General features: G+C 50.1%; 1 protein-coding gene and 1 pseudogene across 1 annotated transcript in view; both read left to right on the top strand.

The window, feature by feature from the left end:
- The window catches only part of Pde4c (phosphodiesterase 4C), a 30,881-nt gene extending 7,193 nt beyond the window's left edge, over positions 1–23,688 (top strand). Inside the window, exons 4-17 of the mRNA XM_021170153.3 lie at positions 17,839–18,030; positions 18,418–18,454; positions 18,540–18,610; positions 18,732–18,784; positions 19,078–19,190; positions 19,332–19,425; positions 19,740–19,900; positions 19,987–20,085; positions 20,335–20,499; positions 20,577–20,676; positions 20,888–21,042; positions 21,431–21,553; positions 21,740–21,922; positions 22,344–23,688. Of these exons, the coding sequence (XP_021025812.2) occupies positions 17,839–18,030; positions 18,418–18,454; positions 18,540–18,610; positions 18,732–18,784; positions 19,078–19,190; positions 19,332–19,425; positions 19,740–19,900; positions 19,987–20,085; positions 20,335–20,499; positions 20,577–20,676; positions 20,888–21,042; positions 21,431–21,553; positions 21,740–21,922; positions 22,344–22,610 (1,813 nt within the window). The 3' untranslated portion in view covers positions 22,611–23,688. The remainder of the gene's footprint in view (positions 1–17,838; positions 18,031–18,417; positions 18,455–18,539; positions 18,611–18,731; positions 18,785–19,077; positions 19,191–19,331; positions 19,426–19,739; positions 19,901–19,986; positions 20,086–20,334; positions 20,500–20,576; positions 20,677–20,887; positions 21,043–21,430; positions 21,554–21,739; positions 21,923–22,343) is intronic.
- LOC110300053 (jupiter microtubule associated homolog 2 pseudogene) lies at positions 8,973–10,145 on the top strand (annotated as a pseudogene).
- Positions 23,689–24,732: the final 1,044 nt, after the last annotated feature.

Here is a 24,732-nt window from a genome sequence, read left to right as displayed (position 1 = left end):
CCTCAGCCCTGCAGGGATGCTCATGCGAAGTGACTGGCTCTGCTTCTGTCCCCAGCTCTTGAGATTCCTGGCCTGTGATTTTGTGTGCACACGTCTAGGTCAGTGATACTCTCAATTTCGTCGTCTTTCTAGAACCCCTCTTCTGACCCGCTGGGGCTGGACCTCCCAGCCTGCCTCTCTGGGTTTGCCTGCCCTGTGCCTTCAGGGTCCAGACCCTAAATCTAGCTTCTTGCTCAGCTCTCTGGAGTGTCGGTGACTGGTGGGCGCAGCCTCAGGTCTGAGTCTTGCAATATTTCCGCTTGGCTTCTGCACTGCGGAGAGGGCGGCTTTGTAGGGTGGCGACCCTTCCCCCACCCCGACATGTGCACAGGCGCTCCAGGGGCCACCCACTGTCTCTCTTTCCTTTTCCTTGTCGTCCGGGGCAGCTCATGGAGACCCAGCTTGTCGGCCGCGCAAGGGTTCCCCCATCCCCGAAGCACCTGTGGGGGCAGCTACAGCGCCCCATTCGCATCCAGCGGCGCTTCCACTCGGACCCAGAGCGCCCTGATCGGCCCGCGCCGGTAAAGTCCCGGCTCTCGTGGCCCAGTTCCTTTCACCGCCGGTAGGTGACGGGGCGGGGCCTATTTGAGGAAATGACCTGTATTGAGAGGGGACACTTACACAAATGGTAAAGGTCACTATTTTCAAGGTGAGGGAAGCAGTCTAGCTGCTTGCAGAAAGTGGACGGATCTTGAAGGAAATGGATGAGGCCTGTCTGGAGAGGGTGTGGTCTGTGGTGGGTGGGACAAAGTGAGGGAGGGACACATTGGGAGTAGAAAGACCCTTAAGAAGACAGTGTGGCCGGGCAGTGGTGGCACATGCCTTTAACCCCAGCACTTGGGAGGCAGAGGCAGGCGGATTTCTGAGTTCGAGGCTAGCCTGTTCTACAGAGTGAGTTCCAGGACTGCCAGGGCTATACGGAGAAATCCTGCCTTGAAAAACAAAAACAACAACAACAACAACAACAAAGACAGTGTGGGTAGGGAAGCCTGGACATGGTGAGGTCCGGCAGGGGGCAGTGGTCCCATGTAGAAGGGTACATGGATTGGATACACAAGCATCCTGATCTCTGGGGAGTTGTGACAGGAGCAGAGCCTGAGGTTTGTGGGCGGGGCTAGTGATGAGCAGCAGAGGAGTGTCCTGGCTCTTCTGCAGGTGGGGCAGGGCATGGCTTGGAGGCAATGGTGCATAGTCTGGTGGACTGTGGGGGGCTGGGTCGTCTGTGGGGGGCAGGAACTATCTTAGGCTGGACTAAGCTGGGCAACTTGGTGCTGCGATGGTGTGTGTAGAAGGGTCAGGGCTAAAACCCTGAGGACTGCGTGGGGAGCCTTTGGTATTGGGAGTGCACCTTGGAGGCACAGCTATATCTAGGCGAAGGGGCCTTGGTAGTGGGTGGCAGTGGATTCTTTTGTGTGGATCTGAGTGACTTGGGCTGCTCATGGGCTCCTGGTGTGTGTGGGATCTTCAGGCAACAGTCTGAACAGTGCCTCAACCATAGGCTGAGAGGCCCCATGCCATTCTCCAGTCATCTGTGTCTTTGTGGTCCCCAATGTAGTGTGTCACAAGAAGTGTAAGGGATGAGGTTCCTCTTGGGTGGTCAAGGATGTGTCAACAGCTGGGTGGGGCTGTTCTTGCCTGTCCTCTGCTGGGCTTCAGTGGGGAGGGCTGCTCTAGAACGTTCTGAGGTGTCTGGGAGGCCTTTCAGATCCTTCCTAGCATCTAAGTGGGCCTTGGGCTGCAGGACAGGGCCCATAGTCCTGGTGATGTAAAGCAGTTTGCCTATAGCCTGCTTGAGGGCCAGAACACAGGTCAGTACTTGCATTTAAGGAGACTTGGGGAGGCTAATGGTGGCTTAAGTCTTTACTCTCAGCACTTAGGAGTCAGAGGCAGGGGAATCTCTGGAGGCTAATCTAGACTACTTACAGAGTTCCAGGGCAGCCTGATATACACAGAGAGACCTTGTGTTAAAAAAGAAGGGAGAGGAGAGTGAGGGTGTGGGCATAAAATCTTCCCAGCCTGTTTTAACAAGCGATCACCCTCTCCTCTAGCTCATCACCCAGCAAAGATAGCGGAAGAGAAAAGTTACTAGGAAACAAAGGAAGTAGACCTGTTAGAAATATTTCTTTGGGGGTGAGCGCAGTCTTTGTCGTCAGGATATCAGCAGTTCAGTCCTTTAGCAAACACCGAATATGAGCCAGCAGCTAAAGTTCAGTCATGAAGAAACTGCAAGGCTCGCCAACCAGCCAGAGGCCTTGGAAATGGCAAGAAGCTGCTGGAACCTCAGGAGAAGTTCCTTGGTGAGTTCCTCTCTAGTGTCACCACTAGCGGAGCTCAGCAATGCAATGTAAGGCAAACCAGTACATGCGTGTTTTTAGTGAAGAATAACCAGGCAGAGCAAAGCAAACCAATTCTTGGGTTCCAACTGTCTGGGGGTCATTGTCATATTCCTTCATCACGTGTCCTTTCATGTGTTTGCTACAGCAAAATGTAACTTTCTCCTGTGTGCCCCAGCAAAACATCATCTGACACAACTGACTTCCCAATTTGAGAGGGCCCAGAGAGATGTGCTCTTTTGAGGAGTGACAACCTGATACCCCAACCCACCCATCTAATTAAAAAGTATTAATCCCAGCACTCGGGAGGCAGAGGCAGGCGGATTTCTGAGTTCGAGGCCAGCCTGGTCTACAAAGTGAGTTCCAGGACAGCCAGGGCTATACAAAAAAACCCTGTTTCAAAAAACAAACAAACAAACAAACAAACAAACAAACAAAAAAGACTAAATTATAAAGAAGGAAGGAGGGGAACTGAATCTGCGGGTGTGGTGATTGGTGGATTGCTCATCCACCATGCCCAAAGCCCCGGGTGTCATACGTAGCTCATCCCAGCACTTTGGCGCTGGAGTTTGGAGGATAGGGTGTTCAACGTCACCTGCAGTAGCACCACAGGTTTGAGGCCAGCCTGAGCTAACCTGAAGCTGTCTAAGAAGGAGAAAGAAAGGTTCTTGGCCTCTGCTTCTAGGACTGTGGGAGTGATAAGGGACTAAAGAGACCCCACTGCAGAGAGGCGGTATCCCTAGGCTCTGTGTGAGCCTGGGCAGGGGAGGGTGTCTCCAGCTGAGGCTCTGCCCCTAGGGACAGGCAGAGTCATCCAGGAGATAGAGGAGGCCTTGGGTGGGTCTAGGAAGACCCCCCCAAGTTGAAGTGTAGCCTAGGGGACCTAGACCACATCACTTCCCTCTCTTAGCTTGGTTGTACCCTTGGAGAACCCATCACCATAGTCTGCCTCTAGTACCAGGAAAGCCTCAGGCACCGATGATTCCCTCAGCCCAGAGGACCAGGTCTGCCATCCTAGGTGAACCAGCAGGGCTATTTTCCATTTTCAAGAAAGTACAAACACATTTCCTTTGGAGCTTCTCTGGTGAGGGGAGGGGAGACCCACATGGTTCAGCATGGAGTATGTTTCACTCAGCCATGTGGGGGAGGGGATCAGCCTAGGGAGTCAAGTTCATGGGAAGGGATGGGGTGGGGATGGGGGATGTTCTGGCCCTTAGCTTGAGCCTCCTCTAACCTGGAAGTGGATGGCTTGGGTGTTGGAAGGTCAAAATTTCTTGTTCAGAAAGTACTTATAAAGCTCCTACTGTTGGCCAGTAATTCAGGTGTAGATTAGGAACCTACTGAGAGGGTCGCACAGATTGACTGGTGGGTTCAGGGTTGGAGTCAGGCAGATACAGCTGGAAGCTGTGAGCTTGGTCTGGAGCAGCAGGAGAGAAACAGGCAGAGTGGACAGACAAATGTGATCATCAGGAAAAACAGAGGCTCCAACGTCTCAGACTGAAGGGTGCAGCTGGAAAGTCACAAGCATTGATCAGGCACTGGGTGCCTGCCGGATGCTATGAGTAAATCTTAAACAAGGTGACCTGCCCTTGACCAACTTGTGGGCCAGCTGCAGCCCAGTGGGCTGAGAGAGCACTGGCAGAGGCAAGCTGCAAGGTGTGAATTCTGAGGGTGAGGGTGAGAGCCATGGGAGAAGGGGTGGGAGGGGAACTGCTTTGCTCTGTTCAGTTTCCCTGTCTCCAGCCTGACCAAGCCAGCTCAGTCAACAGGGTCTCAAGTGAGGGAGTGAGGATTGAAAAAGTTAGACAGCATTATAACCTGAGTCCAGCCAGTGCTGAGGCTGAAGCAGCTCTGTTTCTCTCCAGCCTGCTTTTCTATCATTGCAGGTGCATCCAAAACACAGGGTCCACTCTCAGATCACAAAGTAATCAAGCAGAGTAGTAAACACGGAGATGACACAAGGTAACAAGCAGAGTAGCAAGACAAGAGACCACACAGGGAATAATTCAGCAAAGCAGTAAACAAAGCCGCACTGTCACTGTTTCTAATGTTCTTACTGAGCCTAGGTCCTTGTCTGAGCCCAGTGACAAATGCCAGATTCCTAGAAGCAGCACAAATGGCTCTCAACATCTCCCCATTTTTTTATTTCACAAACATGACTGTGCCTGTCTCAGGTGATTCTGACAAGAATGCCTTGCTTACCTTGTAAATGAATTTACATTTTCAAAAACAATGTAATTCTGTCTTAGGTCGGTAAGGCACTGTATAGAAAATTACCTGTCTTTGGCCGCCAGCCTGTTAAGATTAATAACTCTGTCTGGAGATCCATTTTTAGTTTTGAGCCATGTATTTTGGCCACCAACATGTTGATGTTGTTAAAGGCAAGTTTTTATCACAATGGACAGGAGTCAGTATTCCCAGGACAAGGAGAGCTAACATGATCAAGCTACATAAGTCATTCTTGAAGCTTGACCAAGATGGAAATACTGACCTTAAACCATGAATCAGGATGACCAAGAGGAATGCCATGCACTCCTGGGCTGAGTTTACTCTAAGCTTTGTATTTTTTTTTTTTGTTTTTTTGTTTTTTGGTTTTTGGTTTTTCGAGACAGGGTTTCTCTGTGTAGCCCTGGCTGTCCTGGAACTCACTCTGTAGACCAGGCTGGCCTCGAACTCAGAAATCCGCCTGCCTCTGCCTCCCGAGTGCTGGGATTATAGGCGTGCGCCACCAACGCCCGGCAGCTTTGTATTTCTTAAATTCAGGATCTCCTTATGCAAAGTTAAACTATCCAGAGAGGTGTTAGAACTATTCCAAATACCCTGCAAGTGTCTTTGAATTTTCCATTGGTATTTAGCATGATACTCAAGGTGACTTCATAGTCTTAAACTCTGAACCTCCTCTCCAATAGTTTGAATAGCATCACTCAGAGTGTCAGCTTGGGGTGGGGGAGAGTGTCCATTTGTTGTTCTAGATGTCTATCTGAATCTTCTTGTAGACTCAAGAGCATTGGTAACTTTTTTTTTTTTTTTTTTTTTTTTTTGCTAAATGACTAACAAAAGTAGCTGTCTTAACTTCTTGCTTCAAAACAATTGCAGAAGCTGTGGTGCCAGCTATTAATGTAATCAAAGGTGCTATGCTAACAATAACCAAGCCCACTACCCTCTTGCTTCTGTTTAAAACCTGACTCACTTCTTGCAGTATTTGCAAGTCTTTTTCAGAATACCAAGGTCCTGGAATACTCACAGGCAATAATACAAAAGCTGGTTGGTAAAACAAAAAAACATAACAAACATGCCAGGTTTCAATATATTAACACAATTAGAACGTGCTAAATAGCATAGAAAAAACAAAATTGTAACATGACCAATTAATAAAGGATTCCAACTTTAAGGAAACACAGAAATATATCTATACTATATTCTTTAAAAGCAAACAGAGATCCCATCACCAAATGCACTGAAAGTCATAGTCTTTTTTTTTTTTTAAAAAGATTTATTTATTTATTATATGTAAGTACACTGTAGCTGTCTTCAGACACTCCAGAAGAGGGCGCCAGATCTCGTTACGGATGGTTGTGAGCCACCATGTGGTTTCTGGGATTTGAACTCTGGACCTTCGGAAGAGCAGTCGGGTGCTCTTACCCACTGAGCCATCTCACCAGCCCCTCATAGTCTTATGATAAGTTGGTTCCTCTGTCCAGGGAGATCCAAACACAAGAATCCCCGGTCTGGATCACACTGCTGTGTGTTCACACTGCTGGGTGTATCAGTGGTAGGTCAGGAACATATAATACAGCTTCCCTGTCACCACTGTCAGGGCTCTCAGCAAGCTCACGGTCAGCATCATTTGTCCCAGCATCAGCATGTATCACCAGTCATTCTGGCAGCTGCCACGCTCCTTCAGCATCCTGCAGAAAAAACAAACATGCCCTCTTCCCCATATTAATATCTGATTGGGATCATGCCATATGCCAGTAAGTGGATCCTTCCATCTCACCTAGGCATGAGTATACCTAGTGGTAGGGCCCCATAGACACTCAGCAGGGAGTTCCTTGGCATCCAAATCTTTAAAGATTTAAATAAAGTTGTGGTATATGTGGGCAAAATTCCCCCTTTCTTATCCGTTTTTGTTTTTTTTTTTTTGGGGGGGGGTGAGACAGGGTTTCTCTGTGTAGCCCTGGCTGTCCTGGAACTCACTCTGTAGACCAGGCTGCCCTCGAACTCAGAAATCTGCCTGCCTCTGCCTCCAGAGTGCTGGGATTAAAGACGTGCGCCACCACGCCCGGCCCCCTTTCTTATTTTATGAATATATTGTTTTAAAGTTCCATGAGCCCATCCCACAATACTTTGTAACTTTTAAATTTCTTTTGTAAAATAAGAGCATAGTCATAATTTTGGAAAGCAAAACCAATTTTTTAAAATTTATTTTTATTTATTCCAGTACACTGTAGCTGTCTTCAGACACACCAGAAGAGTGCATCAGATTCATTACAGATGGTTGAGAGCCACCATGTGGTTGCTGAGATTTAAACTCAGGACCTCTGGAAGAGCAGTCAGTGCTCTTAACCTCTGAGCCATCTCTCTAGCCTGCAAAACCAATTTTTAAAACAGTTTAAACAATCAATTTTCAGCCGGGCGTGGTGGCGCACGCCTTTAATCCCAGCACTCGGGAGGCAGAGGCAGGCGGATTTCTGAGTTCGAGGCCAGCCTGGTCTACAAAGTGAGTTCCAGGACAGCCTGGGCTATACAGAGAAACCCTGTCTCGAAAAACCAAAAAAAACAAAAAACAAAAAAAACAATCAATTTTCTCTAAAGTCAATACGAAGTTCATTACTTTCTTTTTTCAAAAACAATTTTTTATTAGATATTTTCTTCATTTACATTTCTAATGCTATCCCAAAAGTCCCCTATACCCCCCCAAGTTCATTACTTTCATGTTAGAAAGTTTGGGTGCCAGCTCTTATATACGAATGCATGATGGTGTAGCTTTTAATACCTCATTACAGAAACAATGTTTTAATAGTCATAAACACTGCATGGAATTGCTACAGAGACAGGCAGGTAGATCGATGGAATAGAACTGAAGACCCAGAAATGAACTCACACATCTATGGTCATTTGATTTTTGACAAAGGAGCTAAAACCATCTACCTGGGGAGAAAAAAAAAAAAAAAGACAGCCTTTTCAACAAATGGTGCGGGTTCATCTGGCAGTCAGCATATAGAAGAATGCAAATTGATCCATTCTTATCTCCTTGTACAAAGCTCAAATCTAAGTGGATCAAGGACCTCCACATAAAACCAGATACATGCCGGGCATGGTGGTGCACGCCTTTAATCTCAGCACTTGGGAGGCAGAGTTTCGGCAGAGAAATTGGCAGGCAGATTTCTGAGTTCGAGGCCATCCTGGTCTACAAAATGAGTTCCAGGACAGCCAGGGCTAAACAGAGAAACTCTGTCTTGAAAAAACAAAAACAAACAAACAAACAAACAAAAACAAAAAAAAAACAAAACCAGATACACTGAAACTAATAGAAGAGAAAGTGTGGAAAAGCCTCAAACACATGGGCACAGGGGAAATTTTCTTGAACAGAACACCAATGGCTTATGCTCTAAGATCAACAACAGACAAATGGGACCTCATAAAATTGTAAAGCTTCTGTAAGGGAAAGGATACTGTCAATAGGATAAAACGGCCACCAACAGATTGGGGAAAGATTGTTATCAATCCTACATCTGATAGAGAGCTAATACCCAATATATACAAAGAATTGCCGGGCAGTGGTGGCGCACGCTTTTAATCCCAGCACTTGGGAGGCAGAGGCAGGTGAATTTCTGAGTTTGAGGTTAGCATGGTCTACAGAGTGAGTTCCAGGACAGCCAGGGCTACACAGAGAAACCCTGTCGCAACCAACCAACCAACCAACCAACCAAGAAAAGAAAGAAAGGAAGGAAGGAAAGAAAGGAAGGAAGGAAGGAAGGAAGGAAGGAAGGAAGGAAGGAAGGAAGGAAGAGAAGAGAAGAGAAGAGAAGAGAAGAGAAGAGAAGAGAAGAAAAGAAAAGAAAAGAAAAGAAAAGAAAAGAAAAGAAAAGAAAAGAAAAGAAAAGAAAAGAAAAGAAAAGAAAAGAAAAGGAAAGAAAAGGAAAGGAAAGAAAAGGGGGGGTTTACAAACTTTCAAACTTTCCCTGTCTAGTGAACAAAGACTAACCTCATCAGCCACCAGTCATACACAACAAGCCTGCCTGGTTCTCCAGGATCACCAGGGTCCCCAGGCTCTCCTGGATCCATCCCTAAGAATATACATCTCAGACGGCAGCTATTACCACAAAGGGAGGACTTGTGGGTCTGGTAGATTATCCTGATGATGACAAAGTTGATGATGAGGACTGGATCTTGAGGCATAGTGGCTATGAATCCCGGGAGACTTAGGCAAGGAGGTCTCTGAGTTCAAGGTCATCTGGGACAAAGCAAATCCCAGATCCACACATGATGGCACACACCTTTAATCAGGACCTTCTGCTGGAGACTTTATAAGGACATTAGAAGAAGGAAGATTTCTTCTCTCTCCTTTGCCCGCTTGCTGTGTGGGACTGAGCAACTGCTAGATCCTTGGACTTCCATTTACAGCTGCTGCTGACCATTGTTGGGAGTTGGACTGCAGACTGTAAGTCATCAACAAATTCCTTTACTATATAGAGACTACTCGTAAGTTCTGTGACGCTAGAGAACCCTGACTAATACAAGGATGAAGACAAGGAAGACACACTACCATTGTCAAAGAAAGCAAAATCTGAGTCTTAATAATAGCTATGGCCTGTTGACAAAACTGCTTCTTTGCCTCTCCTTCCTAGAAAGTGCACATCAGAGTGCAGGGTCCCTCGTGAGTGACACAGACCAGCACCACCCTGAACTTCTGCTCACAGGAGGAGGGGGATGCTGTGCAGTCAGGGGAAGACATAAGCCTGTGACCTTTCCAGCTCGGACTACACATTGTCCTTTCTCAGGAAAGGAAATGAAAATAAAAAGCAGCAGGGTGGCAGGGTGCAGTTGGCCAACCTGATGAGTTGGCTCAAGACCCATGAAGCCCCCAGGAGGAAAATCTAGCCATCTTTTTGTAAGTCCAGGAGAAGGTATTCCTTCATGCAAGCCTAATAGGATGGCATCTAATATTTTTGGACCAAGTGAAGAACCTAAAAACATACCCAAGAAGATAAATCCTCCAGGAGGCAAAGGAAGCCAGATCTTCAATGACTCAACTGTGCAAACTCAACAATGTCTGAATCCACCCGGTGGGAAGACCAGTGATGTATTTGAGTCCCTAGTCACTGCCACTGCACACAAACAGGCCCAAGGATCATGTTTTGCTATGTGAAGGTGAAGACCCTAAGTCTGACCTGAAAGCTACAACAAATTCCACACCCAGGGGAGAGCAGGGAGAGAGAAGAAGCTTAAAAGAAGCAGAACATGCAAAGATATCAGCTCACACCTACCATTGACAGTTGTGAGCCCAGACTGGGGTTTCGACCTCGCACCCACAACAAAGTCCTGAACCCACCAGGAGGCAAATCCCAGCCTCTCTTTCTATTGAGAGTCCTGCTCTGCCCGTAACTAGATCAGACTAGATAGGGTATTGAATGTTAGTGTTTCCCTTAACTCAAATGAGCTGGGGTGAGAGAGGGTTTGTCATGTGTGTGGGGTTGACTGATCATAGTCCTTGTGGTCATCGGCAGAGCTGCGCAGAGGACTGTGCCTTCTAGACTGCCAAGACATACATTGTGGGGTAAACTGGGATACTCTGGTCCCTCCTCTCTGATTGCTCTCTGTGAAACACATCTGTAAAGTTGTGGGGAAGGCAGAAGAGCTAGGCTGTTAACAGAAGGGTGCCAGGGTTTTTCTTGTCCTTGTGTCAGCAGGCTGCTGGCTGTTGGGCATCTAAGTGTGGTTTGGTTGACAAAGAACCCACACTACCCTCTCTGTAGGCTGGAGGAGATACACACGAACAGAAACTCTTAAAGACAAAGTGGAGTCCACACTTAGCCTTTCAGGAAATGCCTATCACTGAATGCTCCCCCTCTGAGATCCCTCAGAACCCTAATGTCTCCTCTCCTTCCCCCATTATGTCACCCTACAGTATTGAAACATGATTGCTGTTTGGAAAATCAAGCCCTTATTCCCAGTCCTGTCCTTTTGTTTGTTTGTTTTTGAGACAGGGTTTCTCTATGTAGCCCTGGCTGTCCTAGAACTAACTTTGTAGACCAGGCTGGCCTCGAACTCAGAGATCCACCTGCCTCTGCCTCCCAAGTGCTGGGATTAAAGGCGTGCACCACCCACGCCTGGCTTTCTTTTTTCTCTTCTCTTCTCTTCTCTTCTCTTCTCTTCTCTTCTCTTCTCTTCTCTTCTCTTCTCTTCTCTTCTCCCCCTTCCCTCCCCCCTCTCTCTTTTTATACACCCATCTTCAGAGTTGTTCCATACCTGCACCTAAAACCATGGGCAGGTCTGAAGTCGCAGCCTGTCTTCCTCTCTAGTCGGCTTAGTTCCTAGCAGGCCAGATTTGCACGTGGGTTGTTCCTTTTGTTTGTTTCGTCGGCCTTAAGCATAGGCCTTAGTTCTGAACCTGTGAGGGGTTCTCTCTGTTCATGATTCTTCCTGTACAGAAGGTCTCTGGCCTCTGCAGGGCCATATATGTCCAGGTATTCGGTGGATTCCTGTTCTCCTGTCTTGCTTTGTTCCTGAAGTTGGGAGGAAAGCCTGCTGAAGGACGTTGGGTTGGATTGGCTTCTTTACCAACGTATGCTTCACCGCTTAGAAAAGAGCTACTCTGTGCAGCAAAGCCCAAGCAGCCAGACTGCCTTTAGAAAGCTTTAGACTTCTTGACCTTGCCGATAAGCAGTGCTCCTTAGGCACTTAGAATACTAAGTGTTTGGCAGTAAGGTCACAACTGCCACTTGACAGCAGAGGTACTGGGCTCCACAGTCACGTCACTTCCCGTCTGCCAGATGTCCCTCCTGTTCAACCCTTGAGGAGTTCCTTGTTGCCACTCTGGTGTGCATCTGTGTAAAGGGCATCTGTGTGGTACTATTTTTGCTTCTAGTGTCTACAGAGAGCTTCACAGTGGGTGCCAGAAATGCTCTCAGTACATTTTGGAAAGGTGGCAAACCTGTAGTCACACACCTACAAGTGCCTGCAGGAGCCACCTGCCAGGCTCTGCGTCCTACCCGGTCTGTTGAGGGGTCTGACCTTGGTTTTGCCAACCAGAGTTTCCCTCTTCAACTGCCCTGTATCCTGAAGCCAAGTAACATGTCTTGCATGTATGTAATTCCGTAGCAACTCAAATGGTCTGTGGATCAGTCATTACAAGGATGTCATTTGGGATTCTGAGCATTGTTTTCCATTTAAGAAAATGTCATAAATGATGTTTGCTTTATTTAGCCCAGACACTAACTTCTTTAGCTTATAAGGAAATAATACAATGATAGAAGTAAGCCTTTTATAACTGTTCTCTTAAAAAATATGCCAACAGGGCAGAGGCTTTGTCAGTGGAACTCTAGATTGACTGGTCAGTTGCTACAATCAGAACCTGCTTTCTGGGACCATGTTTGAGACTTAGAAGAATGGGTCTTTCTGCAGTAGTCCCTCACTAGGAAAGAAAGCCAGCAGTTTCTTTGTATAAAGAGACCTGCCGGGCTGGAGAGATGGCTCAGAGGATAAGAGCACTGACTGCTCTTTTAAAGGTCCTGAGTTCAAATTCCAGCAAGCACATGGTGGCTCACAACCATCTGTAATGGGATTAGATGCCCTCTTCTGGTGTGTCTGAAAACAGCTACCTTATACTCATATACATAAAATAAATAAATAAATCTTTAAAAAAAGAGAGACCTGCCTTTAAAATGTACAGGTTTGCAAAACCTTTGTGGAGGACGGTCAACATAAAGTGTCCTCTTTTTTTTTATTCTGTTCCCTTTGCCCTTTGAACTACAGATTTTTTTTTCAAAGTGGGGATTTGTCCCTACTTGATTAAAGACTGAGTAGGAAAAAATGGTGTACAGAGCTATACAAAGAATTTTCAACTAAGGAATATCGAATGGCCAAAAAGCACGTAAAGAAATGTTCAACATCCTTAGTCGTCAGGGAAATGCAAACCAAAACAACCCTGAGATTCCACCTCACACCAGTCAGAATGGCTAAGATCAAAAACTCAGGTGACAGCAGATGCTGGCGAGGATGTGGAAAAAGAGGAACACTCCTCCACTGCTGGTGAGATCACAAGATGGTACAACCACTCTGGAAATCAGCCTGGAGGTTCCTCAGAAAATTGGACATAGTATTACCTGAGGGCCCAGGTAAAACACTCCTGAGCATACACCCAAAAGATTCTCTAACATATTACAAGGACACATGCTCCACTATGTCCATAGCAGCCTTATTTATAATAGCCAGAAGCTGGAAAGAACCCAGATGCCCCTCAACAGAGGAATGGTTACAGAAAATGTGGTACATTTATACAATGGAGTACTCAGCTATTAAAAACAATGACTTAATGAAATCCTTAGGCAAATAGATGGAACTAGAAAATATCATCCTGAGTGAGGTAACACAATCACAAAAGAACACACATGGTATGCACTCACTGATAAGTGGGTATTAGCCTTCTTTCACCAAAAGCATCCCAGACAGAGGGGACAACTGCTTTTCTGAAACCCATTCTCTCTCATGTAAACTATCTCTAATCAGGATTCAAAGACTAAATGCATCTATGAGAATTATCTTCACTCCTCTATTCTATCATAACTCTAAGCACATAGACAGAATACATTCTACCATTACCTTGTCCCTTTTAACAAAATTTATTCACCACTGGCTCATATCTTTCCTTTTCCTCTGCAAGCAAGCACTCCTCTCTCAATGGTGTCCTTCACTGACTGTATCCCCCTTGCTTGAGCCCAAGTTGAGGCCGTATCACCAAGCCAGCTCAGTCAGTCAACAGGGTCTCAAGTGAGGGAGTGAGGATTGAAAAAGTTAGACAGCATTATAACCTGAGTCCAGCCAGTGCTGAGGCTGAAGCAGCTCTGTTTCTCTCCAGCCTGCTTTTCTATCATTGCAGGTGCATCCAAAACACAGGGTCCACTCTCAGATCACAAAGTAATCAAGCAGAGTAGTAAACACAGAGATGACACAAGGTAACAAGCAGAGTAGCAAGACAAGAGACCACACAGGGAATAATTCAGCAAAGCAGTAAACAAAGCCGCACTGTCACTGTTTCTAATGTTCTTACTGAGCCTACGTCCTTGCTGAGCCCAGTGACAAATGCCAAATTCCTAGAAGAGGCACCAATGGCTCTCAACTTGGGTCTTCTGATAACAGAGGAGAAAAGTGCTCTCCTGGGGGAAGGGAACTCAAAAAGAAAGAAAGGAAGGCAGCAGGGTCTCGAGGGCACCAGGGACTTCTGGGTTCTCCCTGAAGTCACACAGCAATGTAGGGTAGGTCAGTACAGGGCTGCCTACACCACCCCTTTCTAGTGGCCTGTCACCTAGCAGGACTGTAGCCCTTGAAAATCACCGGCCCAGGCTTTGAATGTCCAGCCCACGTTGTGTCCATTTCCCTACACTAAAAGCTACTATAACAAACCTGTGGGAGCCAATTAATGACATAGGATTTGTGAATGAAACAGTTGCAGGATAGCCATTGATAAAATGTTAGTGCTAGGCTGGATTGCAGAGGGTGGGTAATTACTTAATGAAGAATTAAATGCAAAATGCCCACACAGTGGAGTTCACTGATCTGAAATCCTGTAAACTCACTCCACCATTCATAGCTGTGTGACCTCAGGCAAGTGGCCTGACCTCTCTGTTTCTGTCATCACGTTTTCTTCACTTTTCTGTTTTCTTTTTTCAAGGGTGGAACTGATTCCCTTTGGGATCCAGTTTGTCTTTGGGGACTTGGGTATAGTGATCGTCTCCTCAGGCCTGGAGTGATGTCAAGAGTTCTTGGACCCTGGCTGGCGGGGCCTCTGCTCCCCCCCACCCCACGGGAATGGCTATAATTAGCCAGAGCCTAGCAGCCACAGATGGTATTTTCATTTGGGGCTCAGTGAGGCTTTTCCCACCAGGTATTCAGGGCTTCCTGGCCAGGCTGCGCCTCCCCTACACAGGGGTGGGGGTGGAAGGGGTGTGACCCTCTGAACCTCAGTGTTCTTGTCTGAGCAATGGATGTAACTCAGTTCCAGCTATACCCCCATCGCTTAGGTCCACCAAAACCCTCCTCCATAGCCAGCCCCAGGATGTGGGGAATCCTGGGAGTCACTTTTCAGGCAAGGGCTGGAGGAGGTATGTGTGTCCTTTCTGTACAGCCTCAGCCTGGCCACTGCATAGTCCATGACTTTCCTTTGTCTGTGACCTGCACGAGCCTCAGTTTCCCCTTTTGACCAATGAGATTGTGTACCCTAGCATTCCAGCAGGGCACCTGGCGTAGATCCCGTGACATCTGGAGCAGCCCAGGCGGAAGGCTCTGGGGGCGGATGTTTGTGTGGGAGACACAGCCTCACCATTGAAATGGTCCAGACGCAGGGCCTGGGGAATGTCAGAGCGATGGGGTCACACAGGGATCTGGGCGCTGGAGCTATGCTGCAGTGCTCCAGGGAAGTCCTGTGATTTCAAAGTGCCTCAGTTTCCCCCACAGGAAAACAGCTACAGGGTTCGTCAGTCCGGGGACGTCCTCACTCAGGAATGAATCTGTTACTGTGGGCTGCGGTGGCCCTGTACCTCAGGGATCTCTCTCCCTTTGAGTGGATAGCCTTCTCCAATCTCTCACATGACTCTTTGAGACAGTCCTGCTCTTTAGTCTGAAGTGCCCTTGAATTAGTGGTAGTTCTCCTGCCTTAGCCTCCCCAGATGGAATGGCAGATGTGCCTGAACACACCTCATCTCGCTCTGAGGCAGTCCCAGCCCAGACACCCATACCAACCCTTAAGACTGTTTGGTGGCTACCTACTGCTCCACCTGTCTGTCGGGAGACTGAAGCAGAAGTACCATGAGTTCTCAGTCAGCCTGGGTACAGAGTGAGTTCAAAGCCAAATTTGGGCTACCTGAGGCCCGGTTTAAAAAAAAAAAGTAAATAAATAGAAGTTAGTGAATAGAGTCGCAGGTATGCTCAGTCTCAGTGTTCCTGAAGTTTCCCCCAGGGTGGGAGACGCAGCGCGGTGGGCGGAGCCTGGTCCTCTCGCTCCGCCCCAGAGCATCTAAAAAGGTTCGGCTTCCCAAATCCTGGCTCAACCCAGCCATGCAGGGCCCCGTGGCGCCAGGCTCCCCTCGGGAGTCCCTGCGCGGCTCCCCCGTGCTCTTCAGGAAGATGCTGGTGAATCAGAGCATCCGCCTGCAGCGCCGCTTCACGGTGGCCCATCCGCTGTGGTGAGGGGACCAGGGTCAGAGACAGGGAATTGGGGTGACACGCAGGAGCAGCCACAGCCACGCTAGGATCAGGCGTCTGTCTGTCCACCCGCCTCTCCTTCCTCTCTGCCCTGTCTCTCTCGCAGTTGGTGGCTATCTCTGTCCTTCTGTACCCTCCACTCACCGCTTCGATGCACGCCGAGGGGTCCAGCCCATTGTTCTCACGGTCCCTGTGCAGCTGTGAGGGCCTGCACATCTCGTTCTGACCCTGCTGACCTACTGCGGGCGCGGGGGAGGGAGGTGGGGGGAGCTTCCCTCCGATGTCTCGCCCTCGTCCGTACGCGGGGCTGCGGGGTCAGGCGAGGACTTCGGAAGCAGGGGTGGGGTTCCCAGGTTCCATTCCAGGTTCAAATCCTAACCTGTGTTAAGGAACTGTGACCTAATAAGTTTATGAAGAGTCAAGGCGCAGACTTGTGGGCGCAGAGACCAGCTTCGTGCAGTCATTTTGCCAGAACTGCGTGCGGGCTGAGTGTAGCACCCCGAGACAGGGGTTCCCTCACCCAGGTCACACAGCCATGTAGTGACTGCTAGGGAGCGGGGTGATCCTTGGGAGCAGCATCAGGACCACAGCCATCAGCCAAGAGCGGCCCCTCTCTAGGGTCTGCAGGGAGTGTGCCACCTGGTACTCAAAAGTGAGCCTGAGGGAGGAGGGCAGGTCCTCAGCAGGTTGGAAATGAAAGCGGGTATGAGGTTCCTTTGCGGCTCAGTGCCTCAGTTTACCTGTCTGACTTACGCGCCGTTCCCATACCCAGGACACAAATTTTGTAGAGTGCTGTTCACGTCATGGAACGGCCGCCTGACCCGCCAACCCCGGCTAAGTTTAGAGCACAAAGAAAAGCAGCCTTTCAGGCCCCAACGAATCGCCAGCCAGCCCTTAACCCTGCGCGCCCGAGGGTTAGAACCTAGCACCGTGAAGTTGCCCCTGCCTCAAATTTTTCCAATCGTCCCCAGGTGGGATGGGAAAAGGGCCCACCACCTGAAGTCCTTGGGATGGCGAGTTTGGGGCGCTCATGGGGACACCAGGAAGCCCCTGGGTCTGGGGACAGTAAAAGCAAAGGAAGCCCCGCTCCACGTGACGTCATGAAATGTCTGTCTCCAAAACCCGAGAAAATCTGGCAAAGAGAACTAGAGTAGCTGAGCTCACCCGAGTGAGGCGGGACTGGGTCGAGAATGTACGAATCTATTCGAACTCGCCCAATCCTTGCCGGAAACAGCCAAATCGAGCCGAGCCTACTCGGCACTACTGGTGAGGACCAGAATGGAATGACCTCTAGGGGACAGCGGATGATCACGTGACCGCATCTCCGGCCAGCAGGCAGTGCTTCCCAAGGTCGCTATCGTCCTCGTGCACCAAGTTCCTGCCCCACACGCCTCTTTTTTTGTTGTCGTTTTTGTTTTTTGCTTTTTTTTTTTTTTTTTTTTTTTTTTTTTGAGACAGGGTTTCTCTGTGTAGCCCTGGCTGTCCTGGAACTCTGTAGACCAGGCTGGCCTCGAACTCAGAAATCTGCCTGCCTCTGCCTCCCAAGTGCTGGGATTAAAGGCATGCGCCACCACTGCCCGGCCACACGCCTCTTTTTTAGAAATGCATTTATCATTGTGTGGGTGTTTTGTCTGAATGTGTGGGCGCCACATGCCTGGTGCCACAGAAGCCAGAAGAGGGCGTCAGATCTCGAGTACTGAGTCACATTTGCGGGCCATTACGTGGGAAGAGAACCCTGGCTCTACAACCCCCCCACCCCCCAACCTTTCTTACCTCTAACCCTAAAGAGAGGAGTGTAGACCAGCTCCTGCCCGGGTCAGAGGCACAGCTGAACCTGGAAGAAGAGGGCGTAGTCGATGGAGAGGGGCGGTGCCTTAATGGGGCGGGGCTTTGTATTTGGGGTGAGGCTGATTGGCATTGGTAGGTTCTCTCCTGCGGGGCAGGCCGGATGGAGGTGGGAGGAGGCAGGTACAGGGAGGTAGTGACTGACTTACAGACAGAAGGATCCTGCCCTGAGGTTGTTTTTTGTTGTTCCTGCCTCCAGCTTTGACCTCGAAAATGGGCTCCCGAGCGGCAAGGGTCTCCTAGACGCTCAGTCCGGGCCGAGTCTCGGCCGCGCCCTCCAGCCCCCTGTCCATCATGGCCAGCGGCGTGAGTCCTTCCTGTACCGTTCGGACAGCGACCATGAGCCTTCACCCAAGGCTGTGTCCCGGACCTCCTCGGCGGCCAGTGACCTGTGAGGCCCCTTCCTCCGATTAGTGAGACTGTGGAGTTGAAGTAGGAATTTCCCAGAGCATTACTTTGTGAATGTCCAGCTTGTAGCAAACAACAGAGGTCTGTGCGTACTTGGCCTCAGAGTGACATATTGATTAGGGAACATTAAGACACATTAGTAGCAACTGAACAAATACTTTTGAGTTCTGCAATAGCTGTGATGAAAAGGAAAACAATTATTTCTGTCCTGACCCTAAGACCCCTTCTGTCCTTAGGACTCAGTTTTCCCATTTTAAATATAGATAACGTAGGGGATTGGTGGGAGAGGCTAGAAGGGCCTGGGTAGAAGTCCTGAGGCGAGGGCTCGCTGAAGCGGGCAGATGCCCTCAGTGATGGTCTTGTCCTGCAGACATGGAGAAGACATGATTGTCACGCCCTTCGCCCAGGTGTGTGTTCCCTGCCATCCTCCACCCGTGAAAGCACAAAGGGAGCAGTGCCTTCTCCTACCGCTGAGCACTGCTCTCCCCACAGGTCCTGGCCAGTCTCAGGACGGTCCGTAACAACGTGGCTGCCCTTGCACATGGCCCGGGCAGTGCCACCAGGTATGGAGAACTGGAAGGGCGGGGTCTGACGGCATGGGGGGTTTGGGGTGTATGTGGGATGATTAGGACCGGTGGGGGGGGGACCTGGTGAAGTGGGCCCCTCTGACTTCCCTGTCCACAGGCAGGTGCTCCTGGGAACCCCTCCGCACAGCAGCCAACAGGCAGCTTCAGCAGGTATCACCCCACCCTCACCCCGAAGGCAGCTGTGAAAGTCCTCTGGTCCTAGCCTTGAGCTGTGGCTCATTGTAAACAGGCTCCACGCCCAAGTGCACATTTGCACTCAGAACCCACCCTCCACCCCCTACCCACTTTACAGACCAGAGAGGGTTGTGGGCATGCCTAGCGTGACACAGTCACTCACAGGAGGCTGTGGAGCTGTGGCCCTAGGCTCCTGGGGTTGAAGTGCAGAGATGAGGGTGGCACAGGCTCCCAGTGGGGATCCCCACCCTAACTCACCTGGCTCCCAGAGGACTCTGGGCTGCAGCTGGTGCAGGAGACACTGGAGGAGCTGGACTGGTGTCTGGAGCAGCTGGAGACACTGCAGACTCGTCGCTCAGTGGGCGAGATGGCCTCCAACAAGGTGAGGACACAGGGCCCCTGCTTGCCATCCTCCCTGCTCATCAGCCTCCTTGCTGACAGTCCTCCTTGTTTGCTATCCTCCCTGATGGCTGTCCTCTCTGCCTGCTGCCCTCCCTGCTCATTCTCCTCCTGGGCCCCACAGTTCAAGCGCATGCTCAACCGTGAGTTGACTTACCTGTCGGAAACCAGCCGCTCAGGGAACCAGGTGTCGGAGTACATCTCGCAGACTTTCCTGGGTGAGCCGCCTGACAGCCTTTGGAGGTCAGAGGAGGTTTCTCTGGCAGATGCCATTGCAGCCCTCTGTGGAGGAGAACACAGATGGACAGGGCTGGAGGAGAGGGATGACCGGGAGGAGAGGACATAACAGGTGGGATTTTGCAGCACAAGTAGGAGTTTACCAATGAAGACAAGGGGAACATATGCGACCCCAGACACAGCAAAGCCTACTCATGACAGGAGGAGACCCCAGCGATAAACAGGGTATCTGGGCCCGGGGTTCTGAGTCAAACCTGCTCAGTGGTCTGGAGTCTGAGCTCCCTGCCCTCTGCAGACCAACAGGCTGAGGTTGAGCTGCCTAAGCCGCCCACGGAAGACAACCCATGGCCCATGGCCCAGATCACTGAGCTGCGTAGGTCTTCCCACACCAGCCTTCCCACAGCTGCTATCCCACGCTTTGGGGTCCAGACAGATCAGGAGGAGCAGCTGGCTAAGGTGGGTCTCCCCAGAGCCACGGGCCTCAGTTTCCTAACCTGTACACCGAGCTCGAGGGACAAATGTGACGCTGCTGTCATCCGTAGGAGCTTGAAGACACCAACAAATGGGGACTTGATGTGTTCAAAGTGGCTGAACTGAGTGGGAACCGGCCTCTCACAGCTGTCATATTCAGCGTCTTCCAGGTGCCTCTCCTGCCTTTGCTTTGGGCTGTCCTGTTCCGGCCTTGAAAAGACCCAGATCGGAATGGTGGGGCCCTAACCTGTACTGGTGGTGGGTAGAGTAGAAAAGGGGACAAGGGCAGAAGGAACTCAGGATTGCAGCAGCACCAGGACATCCTGGAGGAAGGGGCATTGGACACAGAGGAGAGGAGTGGGGTGAGGTGAGCTGGAGCCCCAAAGCCAAGACCCTGAGACAGGTCTGTGCTGCACCAGGAACGGGACCTTCTCAAGACGTTCCAGATCCCAGCAGACATGCTGCTGACGTACTTGCTGACACTAGAGGGGCACTACCACTCCGACGTGGCGTACCACAACAGCATGCATGCTGCTGATGTGGTGCAGTCCGCGCACGTGTTGCTGGGCACCCCAGCCCTGGAGGTACTATGCCCAGCCAAGGACATGGGTGGGCAGGGCAGAGCAGTCACCCTCCGCCCTGACGCTCAGGCTCTATCCAGGCTGTGTTCACGGACCTAGAAGTTTTGGCAGCTATCTTTGCATGTGCTATACACGACGTAGACCACCCAGGGGTCTCCAACCAGTTTCTCATCAACACCAGTAAGTGAGGTGAACATAGCCGGAGCTGCCCAGTATGTTCTGAACTGTCCTATCGTGCAGACTCAGACGGGTGTCCATGACTTGAATGGCTTTCTGCTGGAAGGGGCATTAGAGTTTGGGCTCCACTGCATACATAGGAGTTGGCCAGTGACATTTCTCCTCAACAGTGTTTGGGTGGAGTTGGATCTTGAGTCCCTGGTTGTCCCCACAGACTCAGAGCTGGCACTGATGTACAATGATTCATCGGTGCTGGAGAACCATCACCTCGCGGTAGGCTTCAAGCTCCTGCAGGGGGAAAACTGCGACATCTTCCGGAACCTCAGTACCAAGCAGAGACTGAGTCTGCGCAGGATGGTCATAGACATGGTGACGTCACGGCACGGGGCAGTGATGCCCTACGCGGGTTAGGCTTCCCACACAGGCTGCATGGCAACAGGCACGGGGTTTCCAGTGGCCCGCTTGATTTATCCCAGTCAGTGGGTTGTCAGGGGTTGAGGGTTACATATTTCATCTATAAATTCAATACTATATTAGGTGCCTGTTGTGTACTGACTTCACCTGTGCCCTTTGGCTATTCCTCTGTTTGTTATCTACGTTTTTTAAATTCATCCCCCTGCCTTCACTTCTGTGCTGACAGGCGGACATCTTCAGTTGACCACTGTGCCGCCCAGTGTTTCCATCCTCCCTCTCACAGGTGGGGATACTGAGGCACAGGTCTCAGAGGCGCAGCATCCTTAACTTACTGTCCTCCCAGGTGCTGGCCACAGATATGTCTAAGCACATGAGCCTTCTGGCCGACCTCAAGACCATGGTGGAGACGAAGAAAGTGACCAGCCTTGGCGTCCTGCTCTTGGATAACTACTCTGACCGCATCCAGGTTTGCGAGGCGGGGCCATAGCCTCAGTTTTCAGCTTTAGCTTCCTGAGAGTCTTACTCTGCAGCTCAGAGCGCCTCAGTAGTCAACAGTCTCCTGCCTTGGGTGCACACCACCACACTACACTCAGCTTTGGGATGTGGGGAGGTGGGGCGTGGCTGGGCCTTCTGAGTCCCCCATACCCAACAGGTTCTCCAGAGCCTGGTGCACTGCGCCGACCTCAGCAACCCCGCCAAGCCGCTACCCCTCTACCGCCAGTGGACGGAGCGCATCATGGCCGAGTTCTTCCAGCAGGGCGACCGGGAGCGTGAGTCGGGTCTGGACATCAGCCCCATGTGCGACAAACACACAGCCTCGATGGAGAAATCCCAGGTGAGGGGAGGGAGCTGTGCCCACTACAGGGCGGAGTCTTTCTTGAGACAGGGTTTTCTGTGCAGCCCTGGCTTTCCTGGGACCTCCTCTGTAGACCAGGCTGGTCTCTGTCTCAGAGATCCGCCTGCCTACGCTTCACAAATGCAGGGATCAAAGGTGTGCACCACCAGCCAGCTAGGGCAGATGTTTTGATTTGTTGTTTTGAAGACATCTCATTTTGTCACCCTGGCTGGCCTAGAACTCACTGGCTCGAGATCAGCCTGCCTCAGTCTCCTGCCTGTTGTGCCAGGGTGGCTTTTGAAGGATGAATAGGAGTTGGCAAATGAGAATTCCAGGCTGAGAACACCATGTGGCCACCTGTGAGAGGGGCTGATTCTAAGTTTCACTGGGACTCACTTGCCTCTTCTGGGGTCACCCTAAGGTGGGATTCATTGACTACATCGCTCAGCCATTGTGGGAGACATGGGCTGACCTAGTGCACCCCGACGCTCAGGAGCTTCTGGACATCTTGGAAGACAACAGAGAGTGGTATCAGAGTAGGATTCCCTGCAGCCCTCCACACACCATGGGCTCGGATAGGTTCAAGTTTGAGCTGACCCTGGAGGAAGCAGAGGAAGAGGAGGAGGAGGAGGATGGATGGCAGTGCACAGCACTGAACAGGGGGTCCTCAGAGTTACCCAGCACTTAACTCCTGTCCTCTAAGGCCAGCCCAGAGCCCAGGGTCTGCTTTGCCCAATAAGAGTTGGGCTAGCCTAGTGTGGACCGTGGAGTCCTGGTCAAGCCATGGGCACCCATGGGCACTGATGACATTCCACCAGTCAACGAGGACAGCCAAGGTTTACACAGAGCCAAGCCTGAAGGAGGCTGGGACCAGCTCTGCCCACAAGCTGGAATGGCACCAGCCCTGGGCAGCGCCGACTCCTGCATCTCAGAAGACGGACTTAGACTCAGCTGCAGTCTGCACGTCAACTTCAGCACATGCAGTCGGACTCTGCGTTATGGTTCAGTTGGTTTCTTTTTTGACACTAAAGATGGAACCAATGTTGCCTTCACCAGTCCAGCTGCAAGCCTTTACTGAGTCCCTCAGGGGAATCCCTTTCGTAAAATGCAGGCGGGGAACACTTCCCACTGAGGTCTGGTGTCTCCTGACACCATTGGCTGCACAAGACTCTTCTTAGATACCGGGAGGTCGGTGACCCTCCTAGAAGACCACTGCAGGCCTCAGTCCTCCCATCAATGAGGATCCCCGTCTCCGACAAGATTGGGCTTCTCAAACTGTGTGCTGGTGCACCTCTTTTCACCATAGGCATCCCCCAGACTTGGGGGGTGGGTGGAGACAGCTGGTTCAGGCTGGGCAGCCTGACTAGAAATAAAAAGAGCTGGAGTGGGCTGGAAAGATTTCTCAGTTTTTAGGAGCACTGACTGTTCTTCCATAGGTCCTGAGTTCAAATCCCAGCAACCATGTGGTGGCTCACAATCATCTGTAATGGGATCTGTTTTTTGTTTTGTTTTGTTTGTTTGTTTGTTTTCGATACAGTGTTTCTCTGTGTAGCCCTGGCTGTCCTGGAACTCACTCTGCAGACCAGGCTGGCCTCAAACTCAGAAATCCACCTGCCTCTGGCTCCCAATGGCTGGGATTAAAGGCATGTGCCATCACCACCGTGTGGCCTGAAATGGGATCTGATGCCCTCTTCTTTTGTGTCTGAAGAAAGCAATGGTGTACTCACATATAATAAATAAATAAATCTTAAAAAAAAAAAAAGCAACTGGAGTGTGGGAGCTTCTACCTAGAATCGCCCAATGAGGGGCTTGGGGTGTGGCTCTGGTAACAGAGCTTTAGTTTTTGGGAAGTCCTGAGTTCCATTTCTATCACTGCAAAAATCTCTTCACCATAGGCATTCCCTAGTCAGGGTTCTCTAGAGTCACAGAATTTATGGGTAGTCTCTATATAGTAAAGGAATTTACTGATGACTTACAGTCTGGAGTCCAACTCCCAACAGTGGTCAGCAGCAGCTGTGAATGGAAGTCCAAGGGTCTAGCAGTTGCTCAATCCCACACGGCAAGCAGGTGAAGGAGAGAAAGCCTTCCTTCTTCTAATGTCCTTATGTAGGTCTCCAGCAGAAGGTGTAGCCCAGATTAAAGGTGTGGTGGCACACACCTTTAATCCCAGATGACCTTGAACTCAGAGATTTCCCTGTTTTGGTTTTCTTTTTTTTAAGATTTATTTATTACTATATCCAAGTACACTGCAGCTGTCTTCAGATGCACCAGAAGAGGGTGTCAGATCTCATTACGGATGGTTGTGAGCCACCATGTGGTTGCTGGGATTTGAACTCAGGACCTTTGGAAGAGCAGTCGGTGCTCTTAACCACTGAGCCATCTCTCTAGCCCATGAGATCTCCCTGTCTTAATCTTCTGGAATCCATAGCCTCTATATCTCAAGATCTTCATACCAAGATCCAGATCAGAAACTTCTATCTCCCAGCCTCCAGATTAGGGTCATTGGTGAGCCTTCCAATTCTGGATTGTACTTCATTCCAGATATAGTCAAGTTGACAACCAGGAATAGCCGCGACACCTACTCATTCTCTTGTGTGGAAACTGAGTCATAACTAGTCCCTCAGAGCTTATACTGAGAGTGGGCACTGGTGCCCCCTGGCGGTACGACTGATTACCTGTTTGTTTTCCAAACAGTTCTTTGGCCTTTTTGAGACAAGGTCTCATGGTCTCAAGTTCTAATGTCAGACTTGTTTGCCTCAGAGGATGACACTAACGTTATTTTCTTGCCTCCACCATTTGAGTGCTTGGCT

This window comes from Mus caroli, unplaced genomic scaffold (assembly GCF_978045245.1).
Source record: "Mus caroli unplaced genomic scaffold, Mus_caroli_1 scaffold_10, whole genome shotgun sequence".
Classification (NCBI taxonomy): domain Eukaryota; kingdom Metazoa; phylum Chordata; class Mammalia; order Rodentia; family Muridae; genus Mus; species Mus caroli.
Note: the sequence above shows the minus strand (reverse complement) of the source record. Positions and strands in the feature narration are given on the sequence as shown.